The sequence below is a fragment of the Myotis yumanensis genome, unplaced genomic scaffold (genome assembly GCF_028538775.1).
Source record: "Myotis yumanensis isolate MYYU_CA2020_CCGP unplaced genomic scaffold, mMyoYum1.0.hap1 SCAF_3, whole genome shotgun sequence".
Lineage (NCBI taxonomy): Eukaryota > Metazoa > Chordata > Mammalia > Chiroptera > Vespertilionidae > Myotis > Myotis yumanensis.
The window spans coordinates 185,264,781-185,282,640 of record NW_027223754.1 but is presented as its reverse complement, the minus strand read 5'-3'; the positions used below and the strand labels follow the sequence as shown (position 1 = coordinate 185,282,640).

At 39.6% G+C, this 17,860-nt stretch overlaps 1 protein-coding gene across 1 annotated transcript in view; it reads left to right on the top strand.

Annotated features, from left to right (window-relative positions):
• Positions 1–17,860, top strand: part of PIK3C2G (phosphatidylinositol-4-phosphate 3-kinase catalytic subunit type 2 gamma) — a 293,693-nt gene that overhangs the window by 94,744 nt on the left and 181,089 nt on the right. Inside the window, exons 13-14 of the mRNA XM_070410626.1 lie at positions 7,995–8,126; positions 13,679–13,793. Of these exons, the coding sequence (XP_070266727.1) occupies positions 7,995–8,126; positions 13,679–13,793 (247 nt within the window). The remainder of the gene's footprint in view (positions 1–7,994; positions 8,127–13,678; positions 13,794–17,860) is intronic.

The following is a 17,860-nucleotide window of genomic DNA, read 5'->3' as shown; positions in this document are numbered from 1 at the left end:
ACAAATAAGTGAGATTATATGATATTTATCTTTCTCCAACTGGCTTAGCATAATGCTCTCCATGTCCATCCATGCTGTTGAGAATGGAAAGAGTTCTTTCTTTTTTGCAGCAGTGTAGTATTTCATTGTGTAGATGTGCCACAGGTTTTTAATCCATTCATCTGCTGATGGGCACTTAGGCTGTTTCCAAATCTTAGCTATTGTAAATTGTGCTGCTATGAACATAGGGGTACATATGTCCTTTCTGATTGGTATTTCTGATTTCTTGGGATATATTCCTATAATTGGGATTACTGAGTCAAATGGGGGTTCCATTTTTAATTTTTTGAGGAAACTCCACACTGTTTTCCAAAATGGCTGCACCAGTCTGCATTCCCACCAGCAGTGCACGAGGGTTCCTTTTTCTCCACATCCTCACCAGCACTTGTAATTTGTTGATTTGTTGATGATAGCCATTCTGACAGGTGTGAGATGGTATCTCATTGTCATTTTGATTTGCATTTCTCAGATGATTAGTGACTTTGAGCATATGTCTCTTGGCCTTATGTATATCCAATGGAAGAGTGTCTATTTAAGTCTTTTGCCCATTTTTTTATTGGATTGTTTAACTTCCTTTTGTTAAGATGTATGAGTTCCCTATAAATTTTGGAGGTTAGGCCCTTATCAGAGATAACATTGGCAAATATGTCCTCCCATGCAGTTGTTTTGTTGATGGTTTCTTTTGCTGTGTAGAAGCTTTTTATTTTTATGTAGTCCCATTTGTTTATTTTTTCCTGAGTTTCCAATGCCCTAGGAGCTGTATCAGTAAAGATATTGCTACGACATATGTCTGCTATTTTGCTGTCTATAGATTCTTCTAAGATTTTTATGGTTTACCATCTTATGTTTAAGTCCTTTATCCATTTTGAGTTTATTTTTGTGTATGGTGTAAGTTGGTGGTCTAGTTTCATTATTTTGCATGTCTCTGTCCAATTATCCCAACACCATTTATTGAAGAGACTGTCTTGACTCCATTGCATGCCCTTTCCTCCTTTGTCAAATATTAATTGAGCATAATGGCTTGGGTTGATTTCTGGATTCTCTCTTCTGTTCTATTGGTCTGTATGTCTGGTCTTGTGCCAGTACCAGGCAGTTTTGAAAACAGTGGCTTTGTAATATAGCTTGTTATCTGGTATTGTGATCCCTCCAACTTTGTTCTTTTTTCTTAAGACTGCTGCAGCTATTTGGGGTCTTTTTTTATTCTGCCGGGATTCATGTCCCAGCATCAAGAAGGGTTCAGGAATCTGGAAAAGGGGCTGATGCATAGATTAAAGAGACTAATAAAGAATCCGGAGACGAGATATAATTTTGAAAGGCATTGGGGGTCAGAGGACCTTCAGCTAAAGGAACTGAAGACTCCCTCCTTGTCTAGGACCCTTGCTTTTATTAACACAATTTGTCCTAAGGCAAGGTGGAGATAATACAATTCAAAGGGTAAGGTTTCAAAGGTACAGAAGCATTGTCAGTTTGGGGAATAGCCTACGGCTGTTCAGGTGTTTCACCAGTAGGAGGCAATAACATGTAGATTAAGATGCCCTTTAACTGTCTGGCAGCCACAATCAGTTTACTATTCAGGTTTGGGGAAATGCCTTTAGCCATTCCCAACAGGTGACTACATGTGGGACTCAACCCTGTTGAGTCCCCAAGTCTCATCAACCTTTTGATGAAACTCTTGAAATTATGACATGCTGAAATTGGTCTACAGCATTATTCCATATGAATTTTTGGAGAGTTTGTTCTATGTTGGTAAAATATGGTGTTAGTATTTTAATGGGGATTGCATTAAATCTATAGATTGCTTTGGGTAGTATGGACATTTTGTTGATATTGATTCTACCAATCCATAAACATGCTATATACTTCCACTTGTTTATATCTTCGTCTATTTCTTTTTTTCAATGTCCTGTAGTTTTCTGAGTACAGGTCTTTTACATCCTTAGTTAAGTTTTTTCCTAGGTATCTTAATTGTTTTGGTGCAATGGTATAAGGGATTGTTTTGTTTGTTTGTTTGTTTGTTTGTTTCTCTTTCAGTGAGTACATTATTGGTGTATAAAAGAGCCATAGATTTCTGGGTATTAATTTAGTATCCTGCTACATTGCCAAATTCATTTATTAAGTCTAGTAGTTTTTTTATGGAGTCTTAAGGTTTTCTATGTACAATATCATGTCATCTGTGAATAATGACAGTTTTACTTTTTCTTTTCCAATGTGGATGCCTTTTATTTCTTCTTCTTGTCTAATTGCTATGGCTAGCACTTCCAGTACTGTGTCGAACAGGAGTGGTAAGAGGGGCATCCCTGTCTTATTCCTGTTCTTAGGTGAAATGGGCTTAGTTTTTGCCCATTGAGTATGATGTTGGCTATAGGTTTGTCATATAAAGCTTTTATTATGTTGAGGTAGGATCCTTTTATTCCCACTTTGCTGAGGGTTTTTATCAAGAAAGGGTGTTAAATTTTGTCAAATACCATATCACATTAATTGATATGACTATTTGATTTCTATCTCTCAATTTGTTTATGTGATGTATCATGTTTATTAATTTGTGGATATTGTACCATCCTTGCATCCCTGGAATAAATCCCACTTGACCATGGTGTATGATCTTACTAGTGTAATGCTGGATCTGATTTGCTAGGATTTTGTTGAAGACTTTAGCATCTATGTTCATTAGAGATATTGGCCTGTAATTCTCTTTCTTTTTAGTGTCTTTATCTGGTTTTGGGATTAGGGTAATGCTGGCTTCATTGAAAGAGCTTGTAAATGTTCCTTCCTCTTGAATTTTTTGGAATAGTCTGAAAAGGATAGGTTTTAGTTCTTCTTTGAATGCTTGGTAAAACTCCCCTGTGAAGCCATCTGGCCCCAGGCTTTTGTTTGCTGGAAGTTTTCTGATTACTGCTTCAATTTCCTTCATAGTTATTGGCCTATTTGGATTTTTTTTTTCTTCCTGATTGAGTTCTGCAAGATGGTATTTTTCTAGAAATATGTTCATTTCTTCTAGGTTGTCCAGTTTGTTAGAGTTGTTCATAGTATTTTTTTTACAATCCTTTGTATTTCTTTGGGGTATGTTCTTATTTCGCCTCTTTCATTTCTGACTTTGTTTATTTGGGTCCTCTCTCTTTGCTTCTTGGTGAGCCTGGCTAGAGGTTCATCAATCTTGTTTATCCTTTCAAAGAACCAGCTCTTAGTTTCATTGATCTTTTGTATTGTTTTTTGGTCTCTATGTCATTTATTTCTGCTCTGATCTTTATTATTTTCTTCCTTCTACTCTCCCTGGGCTTTTCTTGTTGCTCTTTTTCTAATTCTTTAAGTTGTAGGGTTAGATAATTTATTACCAGTTTTTCTTGTTTTTTAAGGTAGGCCTATAATACTATGAACATCCCACCCAGGACTGCTTTCACTATGTCCCATAGATTTTGGGGATTGTTTCCAGGATGTTTTTTTCATGTCTTCTTTGATCTCTTTGGTAACCCAATAATTGTCTAACAACATGTTATTTAGCCTCAAAGTGTTTGAATTTTTTATTTTTATTGTAGTTGATTTCTAATATTATGCCATTGTGATCTAAGAAGATGCTTGATATGATTTCAATCTTCTTGAATTTGAAGACACTTTGTGCCCCAATATGTGATCTATCTTTGAAAATGTCACATGTGTACTTGAGAAGAATGTATATTCTGTAACTTAGGGATGAAATGTTCTGAAGATGTCAATTAAGTCCATCTGATCTAGTGAATCATTTAGGATTGCTGTTTTTTTGCTGATTTTTTGTCTAGAGGATTTATTCAGTGATGTAAATAGGGTATTAAAGTCCCCTATCATGATTGTATTGCTGTCAATCTCTCCCTTGATATTTTCTAGAATTTTTCTAGGTATTTGAGTGCTTCTGCATTGTGTGTATATGTTTACCAGAGTTATATCCTCTTGTTTTATCAATTCCTTTAGTATTATAGTGACCTTCCTTGTCTCTTGTTATGGCCTTCACTTTGAGGTCGGCTTTGTTAGATATACGTATTGCTACCCCAGCTCTTCTTTTATTTCCATTTGCCTGTAAAATATTTTTCCATCCCTTCACTTTCAGTCTGTGTGAGTCCCTTGTTCTGAGGTGGGCCTCTTGTAGATAGCATATTTATGGGTCATGTTTTCTTATCCATTCAGCCACTCTATGTCTTTTGATTGGAGCATTTTGTCCACTTACGTTTAAGATTATTGATAGATATTTGTTTGTAGCCATTTTTATTCTTTATGCCTGTGTTCCTTCTTCCCTTTCTATTTCTTCTTTTTACAACAGTCCAACAGTCCCTTTAGCATTTCTTGCATTGCTGGCTTGGTAGTGATAAACTCCCTTACCCTTTTTTTTGTCTGCAAAGCTCCTTAATTCCCCTTTAATTTTGATTGATAGCCTTTCTGGATAGAGTATTATTGGATCCAGTCCCTTGCTTTGCATGACTTTTTATACTTCATTCCATTCCTTTCTGGTCTGATGTTTTTTTTCTGTTGAGAAATCATTTGATAACATAATGGAACATCCTTTGTAGGTAACTCTCTGTCTCTCTCTTGCAGCCTTTAAGATTCTCTCTTTGCCATTAACCTTTGTCATTGTAATTATGATGTGTCTTGGTGTGGGTCTTTTTGGGTTCATCTTGTCTGGGACTTTCTGTGCTTGTGTGACTTTTTGCTTCCCCAAATCAGGGCAGTTTTCTGTCATTATTTCTTCAAATAGGTTTTCTAATCCTTGTTACTCTTCTTGTCCTTCTGGCACTCCTATTATACAAATGTCACTTTGTTTTATGTGTCCCAAAGCTTCTTTAGGCTCTCCTCCTGATTTTTAATTTTTTTCTCCAATTGCTGTTCAACTGGGTGTGTTTCTCTGCCCTGTCTTCTAACTCACTAATTCAGTCCACTGCTTCCTCTAGTCTACTGTTGAAACCTTCCTTGTGATTTTTATTGTAAGTATATCATTTTTTATTTCCTCTTGATTCTTACATAAGTTGTTGATACTCTCATCCATCTGGTTTATGAACTGTATGACCCTTATTCTTAATTCTTTTTCTGACATACTGCATGCCTCTATTTCATTTAGTCCCTTTTCTGGTGCTTCCTCCTTTTCTTTCCTTTGGGGGTTGCTTCTTTGTCTCCCCATTTTTGCTTTCACCGAAGAGTCCAGGTGCTGGGACTTGCTAGACTCCTAGCCAATGTGGTGGGTCAGTGGGAGGGTAGCACACCTTGAGAGTCATCAGGAAGCCCAAATGCCAGGACACATGAGGCCTGTGCCTCAGCAGTGGGCCACCGGGAGGGTTGCACACTCTAGGATTCCCAGGAGCCTGAGGCCGAGGAGTCTGGAGTCCTTTTGTCTGTGGGTCTGCAGCTGAGGTAACAGGTTTTTGGCTGGCATGGCTGTAGGGTCCTGGGTGGTGTCTGAGGCCAGTCTGGATGGCGATGAGGCTGGGCTCCTAATCATAGCAGCTCTTCCCTTCAAAATGGTGTGGTTTCTGTGCCAGTGCCAGCCGCCCAGCAGTGCTTGCAGCTGTAGCAGGGGCTCCCCATCTAAAAGAGCCCAGTCTGCCATCGCCCAAAAGTCCTGCAGTATCTAACTGTCCCTCACTCACACACACATACACACATACCACACACATCCCCACACTCCCTTTCACTCCTCACTCACTCACACTCTCTCTCCACTGCCATCCTGCTGGCCACCATCTTGACTCTCTGGTCATCTTATCTAATAAAGAGGGAATATGCAAGTTGACCATCACACCGGAACAGTCAAGATGGCTGCACCCACAGCGGAGGCTGAGTTCCCTTAACAGGCCTTAATGAGCAATCAGCAGGGACCTGAGGCTGTGTCCCCAACCTGGTGGGGCTTGACAGGGGACCTCAGGCCGCGCCCTCTGCCCTGACACCAAGCTGGAGGACCTCAGGTCATACCCCCTGCCCAGCAGGGCTTGACAGGGGACCTCAGGCCATGCCCCGCCCCCTGGCACCAGGCTGGGGGAACTCAGGCCGTGCCCCCTACCCCAGTGCCAGGCCGGGGTACCTCAGGCCATGACCCCCGCCCTGGCGCTGGGCCAGGGGACCTGAAGCCACACCCCATGCCCCAGCGCCAGGCTGTGGGATCTGAGGCCACACCCCCTGGCCTGGGCCAGTGGACCTCAAAGCGTGCCCCCCCATCCCAGGCCAGGGGACCTCAGGCCATGTCCCCTGCCCCAGCGCCAGGTCAGGGGACCTAAGGCTGTGCCCCAGGCCTGGCACCAGGCTGGGGGACCTGAGGCTGCACCCCACACCCTGCAGAGCTTGATGGGGGCCCTGAAGCTGCACCACTACCACCTGACGGGGTTTACCAGGGGACCTGAGGCTGCACCCTCCCAACTAGCAGTGCTTGACAAGGGTGGGGCCGGCCAGGTCTGGATCTTGCCCATTGTGGGTGGGGCCGGCTGGGTCTGGGTCTCACACAAATTTGAGCACCGCAGGTGTACGGGGACTTGACTCTGGGTCCCACAGTGTGCCCTAGACTCTGACAAGATGACGATTTTCATATACATTTTACTAATATTCTTTCATCTCTGACGTTCTATTATAGAAAAAGGGGAAATAGAAATATTAAAATATTTCCTCTAATTAATCCCCCTTTAATCTGCACAAATTTTGTGCACTGGGCCACTAGTCTATATATAAAAGCCTAAGCAACCATCCAACCATTTGACCATCTGACCAGTAGCTATGATGCACAATGACCACCAGGGGGAAGACACTCTGTCCAGTAGCTATTATGTGCACTGACCACCAGGGGGCAGACGCTCAATGCAGAAGCTGCTGATGCTGTAGTGAATTGGCAGCTGTGATTCTAGGGTTTTACACCCAGAACCTGAGAGGAGAGAGCCCAATTCCAGGGTGCATCACCCAAGAACTGCCCTCTCGCAATCCAGGACCCCTCGGGGGATGCAGAGAGTCAGTTTTGGCCTGATCCCTGCAGGCCCAGCTGAGGAATCCCATTGGTGCATGAATCCATGCACTGGACCTCTAGTTTCTATATAACCAGGATGATTCCAGAAAGGAAAGAAAGATACCCTCTCCCTGACCACAGATCACACTCTTAGCTTATTTTCTAAAGCTCTTCTTAGATACTTATGTTACCCAGGTTAATCCTCCCTAGTCTCACAGTATAACCTTCTATACATTCCCTTATATACCGTGATGGCTTCAATACCCAAATTTAAGAGGGTTTTTTTCATTATTTTTGCCTGTATCTACAATTCATCTATGGTCTGAATTTGGAGCTATTTCACCTTCACATACCTAGAAATTGTATTCCAATAATCAACAAAATTCTAGGACCTCATAGTAACTCAGAATAGTTCATATTTAAAATTATTATCAACTTTCTATATTTTTAATCTCTCATTGAAATATTTCCTTTTGTCATTAGGAAAAAACTTGAAAAAACTGGAATACACAGTTCTTAAGCATTCTGGCAACCACCTATTTACTAATTGCATAATCCATAACTTTTCCACAGCTTGATCACATCTCTTGTTCTAGCCACAGAGAGCCACTCATTACTTATCAGCTACACTTAATTTATATATATATATATATATATATATATATATATATATATACCTTTGTCCATGTACTTTTCTCTTCTTAGAATATTCTTTTCTAAATCTTCATCTGATTATGGCCAATTTGGCCATTTTGATTATCCCCTCATTCTCTAAGACAGTGTGAACCATTCTTCTGTGCATACAAAGGATAAATACTCAAGTTATCATAATTAAAAAAACCAAAAACCTTACATGTAAAAATTATAATTTTAGCAATCCTCACTGAGTAAACAATCTCATTACTCTATGTATTTCTGCTATATTTTCATTTTACAATATTAAACACAAATGTTCAAATATTTAATAAGATAACATTGTAATTGATAATCTACTTTTTAAATTTATTTTAAGGATCACTTTTCCTCTTGAAATAAAATCACTTCCAAAGGAATCCATGCTCACTATAAAACTGTTTGGGATTAACTGTGCCACCAACAATGCAGAGATATTGGCCTGGACTTCTCTTCCATTGTTTCCAAAAGAGTAAGTACATAATGTGTAATTAACACAGCTCCCATCCCAATAAAAAAGCCTCCTTGAAACTAAATATTTTGCAGTATGTAGCATAATGAGAAAAAAATCAAGAGAAAATTTTATCCTAAAATTGAGGTAGCTCAGCATAAATCATGATTATTGAAAGTGGGAGTGGAAAAAAGTGTAGAAATGGGTTTGAATGCAGGTTTCATGTTCAACTTGTCCACTAGAGCATTCACAGTAAAAAGTTACTGGCAGGACCTGTTACAATTGCTTTTCCTTCTCTAACCAGCCAATTTCTCTGCATTTAGTACTTCGAAATTATTTAGCTAAATTCTATCATATAGAAACAATGTAGATCAAGGAATTCTGGATGAAGTAAAATTACACAATGTAACTCACTGGTTTACTGACCTTTTATTGCCAAGAAGAAATATTTGCAACTTTATAATGATATTTTCAGAAAAGTAAGCCAACTATGAGCTCAGATATTCTATTGGAGCTAATGGCCGTTGCAAATTACCTGATGATTTAACCATAGCTATTTAGAACTAATAATACTTTGGATATTTGATAGTTAATTACATGATTCTCTGTACCATTAAGGGGAAATGTTTTAAATAAATCAGCTTAGTTATTTTTTACATGGCAAGATTTGCTTTAAAATCAAATTTAAAAATTAATAATTGTTTTATTATTTTAATAGTGTTATAAAGAATTTTTCTGCCCCTATTGCTTTAAAAATATTTGGTAATATAAATATTTTAAGAAAATTCTTCATTAGTTTTTAGTTCCCATGTTTAGTCAATATAAATAAATTATTATCAGAACAATCATCATAAATCTTTAAAATTGCCTTTTTTGGATTAGTTCTGACCGTGTGTGTGTGTGTGTGTGTGTGTGTGTGTGTGTGTACTGCTCCATTATTTGTTTTGATGCTATAGCCTATTTCTACTTATATGTTTCTTGAGGAAAGGGAATAGATTTATCTTTGTAACATCTATCATCTAATATAGTACCTCATGAATAGGCAATCATTAGAGATTTATTTACTAAATTGAATTGAGAAAAAATCAATTCCTACATGAGATTTAGAGTGGAAATAAAATTTCAGGAAGTCTGCAAAAAACAGTTTTGTCCTAAAATAACACCTACTGCTGTTAGCAAATATTTCAAAAATCTGATTTGTGGGTTAGAGCTTTCATTACTTTCTTACTAGAAGGAGCTATGCACATGCCCTTTCTTTTCAAGAGTGAATTTCTTTAAAGTTTCAACTGCAGTGCTTGTAAGATCTAGCATGTTTGTGGAATAACATTTCCAGTTATTCACTGAAAAAAATTCAATCTATTTGATTCCCTTAATATTTGATTCCCTTAATCACCCACCACACTACTTTGCACATGATAGGCAATCAATACATGTTAAATATATAAGAATGTTTAAGACATTACTGTGTTTCAAACTAATCTTCAAGATCTTTTTCTAAATAGTCATAATAGTAAAAATACTGACTCCATGTTGCTTTGTCATAAGTCACTTACCACTGGTAAACATTTTATATGTAAGTGATCATAGACGATGGTCATCTTTAAGTAATGCCATTTGGGACTCATATTAGGTGGTGTTTTCTTGAGAAAAAGTGTCAGATTATGGATGATGAGACATCACATCAGCAAACACAACTTGAATAAGCACTTGTAACTGTATTTCCAAAAGACCATATCTTATGAAAATCAGAAAAATCAGCCTCTCTCACTTGTTGAACAATTTAAAGAAGTCCAGATCTTCATAAGACATCAGAAATCTATTATTGGGGCAATTGGGAGATTCCATGACTCCCACTGAGCTCATTGCTACAAGTTACAGAGATTCTAACCCAATTCATCAGATACAGATATTTCCAGATCAGAGCAAATAGGCCACTTTTCACAGAATGCCTTTGCCTATAAATGTTTGGTAGTGAATCTGCCATTTATTACATTTTGAATTACCTATATCTAGCTGTGTGGAATTGTAATGAGCACTTATGTCTTTATTTTTTTTAACATACACAAGGCCTGAAAATATGCAGAATTAAAAGCTTCCTATCTCTGTGGTTCTAAGGCGTGGGTTTCAGAAGAACCAATGGTGACTAAATGCAGAAATATCAGTTATGGGTGCACCAAGAATGTCTACAAATAAATATAAACACTGACATTTTCAAGCACATAAACTCGCCTTCAAGCCTATAAAAAATATGTCACAAGTACAAAAGTTAAATTTTGCCCATAGAACAGCGGTTCTCAACCTGTGGGTCATGACCTCTTTGGGGGTCAAATGACTCTTTCACAGGGGTCGCCTAAGACCATCAGAAAACACATATATAATTACATATTGTTTTTGTGATTAATCACTATGCTTTAATTATGTTCAACTTGTAACAATGAAATTGAGGGTCACCACAACATGAAGAACTGTATTAAAGGGTCGCGGCATTAGGAAGGTTGAGAACCACTGCCATAGAAGCTTTGCAATCCTCCCTTTTGCAGACAGAACTTCTATTGCATCTATCTGTATTCACAATGCCTCCTCACTGCTATAAGAAAGTGTTGTTCACACCTCAACAATTGTTAAGAGCTACTTTTCTACTTAAATGCAAAACAAATAGTGTAATAGTTGCTTAGCATTTCTAGATTGTGGTAAATTCTTCAGTTCAGAGATACTTAGCCCTGAATGAACAGTCTCCTGGGAGACCACCAACACTCTTCCCCTCTTAATTCCACTAATCATCTTCCTCCTCCTCACATTTTCTATTTCCAGAACTCTATGGAAATTTATTCTCTCCACCATGCTTACAATATCTCAAAAGATTTTTAGGTTCAGTCTATTATCAGAAAGTAAGTTAGCTACTATCAAGCACACAGAGGGCCCAGCGAATGGTGCCAAGCATCCTTTCCTCCTTGAATTGCCTCAGAGTGTACATCATACCAGCCTGAGTTGGACAGCTAGAAGTCCATTCTCCCTATGCCTTTTTGCTTGATACATCTCCTCATACATATACTTAAATCAAGTGTTCTGACTTCATTCTCCCCCATATGCCTCAGAATTAAGGCCGTGGTGACTACTGATACAGACCCCATCCAAGGAGACAAATGACAGACACTGACATTTATTCTTGAGTCACCTCATCCTCTGTAGAAATCAGCTTAGATCACTCTGTTTTTCAGAGTGAAACATGGCCAAGGCATATAAGTATAGCAAGGCCATAAATATAACTCATTATACATCTTAGATGCAAAGAAAAATGCCACTAATATATCACACTTTTCCTCATGACCTCCTACCTTATAATTAATGAAGAGGAAAAACCTTCCACTGATGACCAAAAATTAGTCATTTCAGTAATTTAAATAGTCCTTTTAGAAGTGCACAGTCGCTTTTGAAAAAATAATGCTTAGTCATTCCGATGTCCTCCTGACACACTGCCTCTTCCTAAGAGGATATCTGGAGACACAGGATCAGAAAAGAAACAGATTCTTTGGCCTGGTGATTTGACCACTGATATCCAAATCAAAGGCACTTTTGAAGCTGTAGCTACTTATTACAGCTAGTGGTCGGCAAACCGCAGCTCGCGAGCCACATGCTGCTCTTTGGCCCCTTGAGTGTGGCTCTTCCACAAAATACCGGCTCTTCCACAAAATACCGACTTCTGCGCATGGGCCACGAAGTTTCAGTCACACTGTACGTGCGCTCCTGCAGGTGGTATTTTGTGGAAGAGCCACACTCAAGGAGCCAAAGAGCCGCATGTGGCTCGCGAGCTGCGGTTTGCCAACCACGGAGCTAGGGGAACTAGTGACTGGTGCCCTCCCAGCCTGACCAGGGCTTACTGACACTCCCTGGGTGAGGGGGGCTCTTACAGGCACCATAGACCCGTCTGAGGTTACCTGTGACTCCTATTTGACTTCATCTTATCCCCACTCTTAGTACAAAGGTCCCTTAACCCCACCTTATGACCTCCCCCTCTTGGAAAGCCCCTCCCTCAGGTATAGTTAGCTTTTCCTAGAGCCCCGCCCCCCTGCCTTTCAGCATTATCTTGTATTCCCTTATCTAACACTCCTCCCCATCTGCCTTCCAGAAGAGGGGAAAAAATTGGAACATCTGTGTCTGCCACACTCACTCTGTTCCCTCTTTGTCTTCTGTTTCCCACCTTCCTGAGTTGCCAGAAAGTGGTGGCCTTTTCTGTACCACATTCTCCATCGGATATACCACATCCTTCCTCCCTCATTCCTGTTAACCCTTTACTGTGGACACAAGGATTTTCTATAAATGCTGTGGAGAACATCAACATCTGACCTTCTCCTTCTTCCTTTCTCATTCTGCCTGGAGCTAATCCAAACTTTTTCCAAGCAGATGGGTGCTTTGGACCATTTTGGAGAAGGTTATAACTTAAGAAAGGCAGAAGTGAAATCACATTAATATATTTTTTATTTCTACCTCATTAAGCTAAATTTTAGCTTGCGAATGCTGGCTCCCTGGTAATGTTATACAAAAAAAAAAAAAAAATCTTTCTCAAGATGAGAGAGGAATGAAACAAAAGGATAAAGACTCAAAGTTTGTTCTGCTAGAAGAATATCCTTGGGGTATTTAAAAATATCTGCGCAATAATGTTTATAAATTATACTCCCCCAAGCAGATACTTTTATAAAAATATCTCCAGATATGGAAAATAAAGAAAGCAGGCCTCAGAAATCTAAAGGTTTAAAGAAAGCTTTATTTGCTGGAGTTTTCATCCTATTTCACATAGAGTTCGTTAAATGGCAAGATGGAAGTCTATGCTGTTTTCAAAAAGACTCTGCTGATGCCTTAAAGTTCTTCATAAACTTTAATTTTATTGCCTTTCAGTTTTACATTTAATTTGATATTTTAAAATCAAAAGCTGTTCTCAGTGTTCATTGGAACAGCTTACCAATAATTGAATTCATATATACAGCCAGGTATAGTTTCCTTTTTAATTCCTTTAAGGATCTCTGTGGATTTGGATGTTACTGAAGTTGTTAAAACCTTCTATGAATTTTTCCTGTTTAAAGTCTTTCCTTTATGCATTCTCATTTACTATGGTAATTTACAACATCTTCTCAAAGATTCAGAATATGAATATTTTTTCTTATTCATGCATAAAGAAGTACTTCTCCTATGAAGTCCCACTATTTTGATTCTGCAGATCATATGTTAATTTAAGTATTTTCTTTCTATACATTTAGAGCCATATCTTTATGGATTCCCAGGGAATTTAGTCATTCTGTGGGGCAAAACAAATGTTCTCAAGAGTTAACCATTGTGAAAACAACTTTGTCATGTGGAAAATAAATCTAGATAGCTTATAAACATAGCCGTGTGTGTGTGGGGGGGGGGTATTAGAAATGAACTATTAATTAATATGTAGGATTATGGAATATTATATTTCTCTTCCTGCTACTAAATGAAGCCAGCTGATTATGTTTGTATTTCAAAAGAAAACATTTATAGATAATAATAGTTTCCCTCATCAAGTGGCTCCTGTCTGTATATGTTTTCTCTTGCAGCAAAATCATTCTTGGGTCTGTGCTATTCAGCATGACATTACACAGTGAGCCTCCCATCGAAATAATAGCTCCAGGAGTGTGGGATACAAGCCAGCCAGCCCCAGTGATCCTACAGGTAAGGGCCAGGCTATGAGATTAAAGTACACAAGGCAAGTATTGGTTGATCAGTAGCTTATTGTCAATTATACAAAAACAATTATCTTTTAGGATCACACAATGTAATAGTCTTCTCTTCCTCCAGCCACTGGGATTTTAAAAATCTCCACAGCTTTTATTTTTTATTTAGTATTCTCAAAGTCTTTTTCTCTCAGCTTATATAATAGCAATTTCAAGCCATTCTCCATCCAACAGGATCATGAAGGAGAGGGAAGGAATGCTGCCATTAGTATACTCATTATGCGCATTTATTTTTTCCATTGTCTGAAAGAAGTCATTGGTATATATTATTATTTTGGTACCTTATTCACACCTGCCTCTGCATTGTGTCATGTTCCTTAAAATCTTGTTATTGTACATTTCCTAAATGACTAGCAATTAGCTGAGTAGTGGGGGAGAAACTGCAACAAAATCCATCCATTATACTGCACTTTCTTTTTTCTTAAAGCCTTTCTATTTTTTGTGATCATGAATGAAAGGTGATGAATGATTTCAGGCTTTGGTTCTTACTGCTGAGAACTCCCTATTAGTTCATGATTGCAAGTAATCATATTTGTCAGACACCTGAAGCGTGGCCACTCCCATACATTGAAAATGTGGGGAATATAGACTCTTATTCTCTTTAGGAAAAACTGGAACTGCTTTCTTGGCAGGATAGTCTAGAAAAGGATTTTTCAACTTCTGCACTATTGACATTTTGTTTCAGATAATTCTTTGTTCTGTACACTGTAGGATATTTAGCAGCATCTTTGTCTTCTACCCACTAGATGGCAGTAGCACCTCCCCAGTTCTGAGAATCAAGTATGCCTTCAGGTACTGTCAAATACCCTCTGAGAATAAAATTGCCCTCAGGTGGAGATCATTGCTTCTAGAGGAAACTAGTGGAGTCTCTAGGCTTTTTAGTTTCAAGGTTTGGGGGTAAGGGGTGTGAGATATAAGGTTTAGCAAGATGAACAACAAGATGCTAAAAATGCAAAAATGAAGTTAATACTAATAGAAAGATGGCTTCCACTCTGAAGGAGGGATGAAGTCCCCACCAGATGGTAGCCAACGATCCTCTTCTAAGCTGTGGACACAGTGATCACAAAGAGTAGCTATTCAGGTTGGATCTTAGCACAATCACAGGCACTCAACCAATGATGGCTTACTGATTAGCAGGTGTTCCATTGTAAAGCACAACTACTTTTCTTTCAGAGGATTAATACATTTTTTATCAGACTATTTCTAGCCAGACACACACCACCTCAGCTCAACCAAAATCTTTCAACTCTGTTCATTGCCAGTGCTTTTTGGATATAAATTCGTGATTACAGAGATCTGTACTGGCAGCAGTGGAAGAGAAGTAAGGGAGACTGTTCTTTTAAAAATATATATTTTATTGATTTTTTACAGAGAGGAAGGGAGAGAGATAGAGAGTTAGAAACATCGATGAGAGAGAACCATCGATCAGCTGCCTCCTGCACATCTCCTACGGGGGATGTGCCCGCAACCCAGGTACATGCCCTTGACCGGAATTGAACCTGGGGACCCTTCAGTCCGCAGGCCGACACTCTATCCACTGAGCCAAACCGGTTTCGGTGGGAGACTGTTCTTGATTCTTCTCAAATGAGGGGGAAAACTGCTTAGGGACACAGGTCCTGATAAGTGGAATCTGAAGAGAAATGTCAAGTATTTAACAGCAGAATAGATTTCCAAGTAGACACCTGGAATCACACCAAATTTGTCTTACAAAAGGGTGGGGGATGCCATGTAAATATTCCATCGTATGCAAAAAAGTTAGGTAATTTGATTTTTACAAAATAATTTCATGTACAGACATAAAGGGAAACTTTCCAGAATATTCTTAATTGGTGATGAAATATACAAAATAAAATGAGAGTTATTAAGGTATTAAAGTTAAAACCCTTAATAACCAGTATCACTCTAATTACATGCAGCTAAATTTAGAGCAGAATTTTCAACCTAAATATTATGAGATGATGAGGAAATTAGAAGTTCTGCAATTAGTGTTTGTGTTAAGGAGTCAGTGTGAGTCTCAGAAAAATACATCAGACTAAGAGTTAGGAAACGTGCATTCTAGACTTAGCTCTTTAACAGAAAATTTTATGGCTGTGAAGTCACCTCACCTTCAATTTTCTCCTCTGTACAAAGAAAGGATTATCCTATGCCTTTCCAAGTTCTTTCAAGTCTATACTTTTTTTTATTGTCTTTATCATGTGAGTGGTTATTGCCACACTGTAGCCAACCCAGTATGATAAGAGACATGATGTCACAGAACCTGATTCCTTCCAGCCAATCATTGTTGGAGTGTTCTGTGGTTGATTTGCTAACTGGAAGCAGTGGATAAAATGAAGTAGATCTGAGTTCAGAAATGGTGACAGATTATTGCATGATTTCACCATCCTGAGTCTCCCTTGATTTCCTGTCTCTTCCCTTATACAATCTAGTAGAGTGGCTCTATTACAATTTAAGAACTAAGAGTTAATGTTGCTCTTATTCTATTCTCTGTTTTTCTACTTCCTCACCTCCCCATTCATGTCTCATTTATTATATTCTGCTTATATGTCCTCACTACCTTTAACTGTTGTCAGGTAGCACGCTAATTCCTAGTTGCCAAATTCAACAGTCCTCTTCATACTAGCCCTCTCTATAATTTTGGCACTGTCTATTTCTTCCCCATTACAGAACACTTTTTCCCTGGGTCTTTGGTGTTACTGCTCTCTGTTTCTCCTCATACTTCTCTCTGGTTATCCTTTGTCTGTCTCCTTCTCAGCTCCCTTCTCCTGCTAGTCCTCACTGTTGACAGTTTTCAAGGGTTCCATCTGTTACTCTATGCTATTCTTAGTATATATATTCTACCTGGCAGAATTTCTTAAAAAGCTATATTGAGATATAATTGATGCACCATACAATTGCATTTAAAGTGTGCAATGCAGTGGCTTTTAATATTTTTACAGATATGTACAATTATCACTACCATCAATTTTATTTTTATCACTTCAAAAGGAAATCTCATAACCTTTAGCTATCACCTTCTTCTATTCATCTGTTTGTTTTCAACTCTAAAAACCTATTAATCTACTTTCTGTCTCTATAAATTCACCTATTCTGTACATTTTATATAAATAGAATTATAAAAATGTGACCTTTTGTGACTGGCTTTTTTTCACTTAGCATAATGCTTCAAAATTCATCCATGTTGTAGCATCAGTACTCATTTCTTTTTTATTATTGAACTAGAGGCCCGGTGCACAAAAATTTGTGCACTGGGGGGGCGGGGGGGGAGAGGGGTCCCCCAGCCTGGCCTGTGCCCTCTTGCAGTCTGGGACCCCTCAGGAGATAACGACCTGCTGGCTTAGGCCTGCTCCCGGGTGGCAGAGGGAACGCCCAATCCCTAGGTGCAGCCCTGGTCAGGCTCAGAGCAGGGCTGATTGGGGAGTTGGGGCACCACCCCGTCATGCACAGAGCAGGGCGGATCGGGAGGTTGCGATGCCACCCTCAGTCATGCTCAGGGTAGGGCCGATTGGGGGGTTGGGGCACCGCCCCCTGTCACACTCAAGGCAGGGTTGATGGGGAGGTTGCAGCGCCACCCCCTGTCACGCACAGAGCAGGGCCGATCAGGGGGTTGGGGCACTGCCCCCTGTCACGCACAGAGCAGGGCCAATCAGGGGGTTGGGAAGCTCCCCCCTAACACGCACAGAGCAGGGCCCATCAGGGGGGTTGGGGCTCCGTACCCTGTCACACACAGAACAGGGTCGATCAGGGGGTTGGGGAGCTCCCCCCGTCACTCACAGAGTAGGGCTGATAGGGGAGTTGGGGCACCGCCCCCTGTCACACACACAGCAGGACGGATCAGGGGTCTGGGGCACTGCTACTGTCACACTCAGGGCAGGGCCGATGGAGAGGTTATGGTTCTACCCTGTCAGACACAGAGCCGCAGGACTGATCAGGGGGTTGGGGCGCCTTCCCCTGTCACGAACAGAGCAGGGCAGATAGGGAGGTTGTGGCTCCGCCCCCTGTCACACA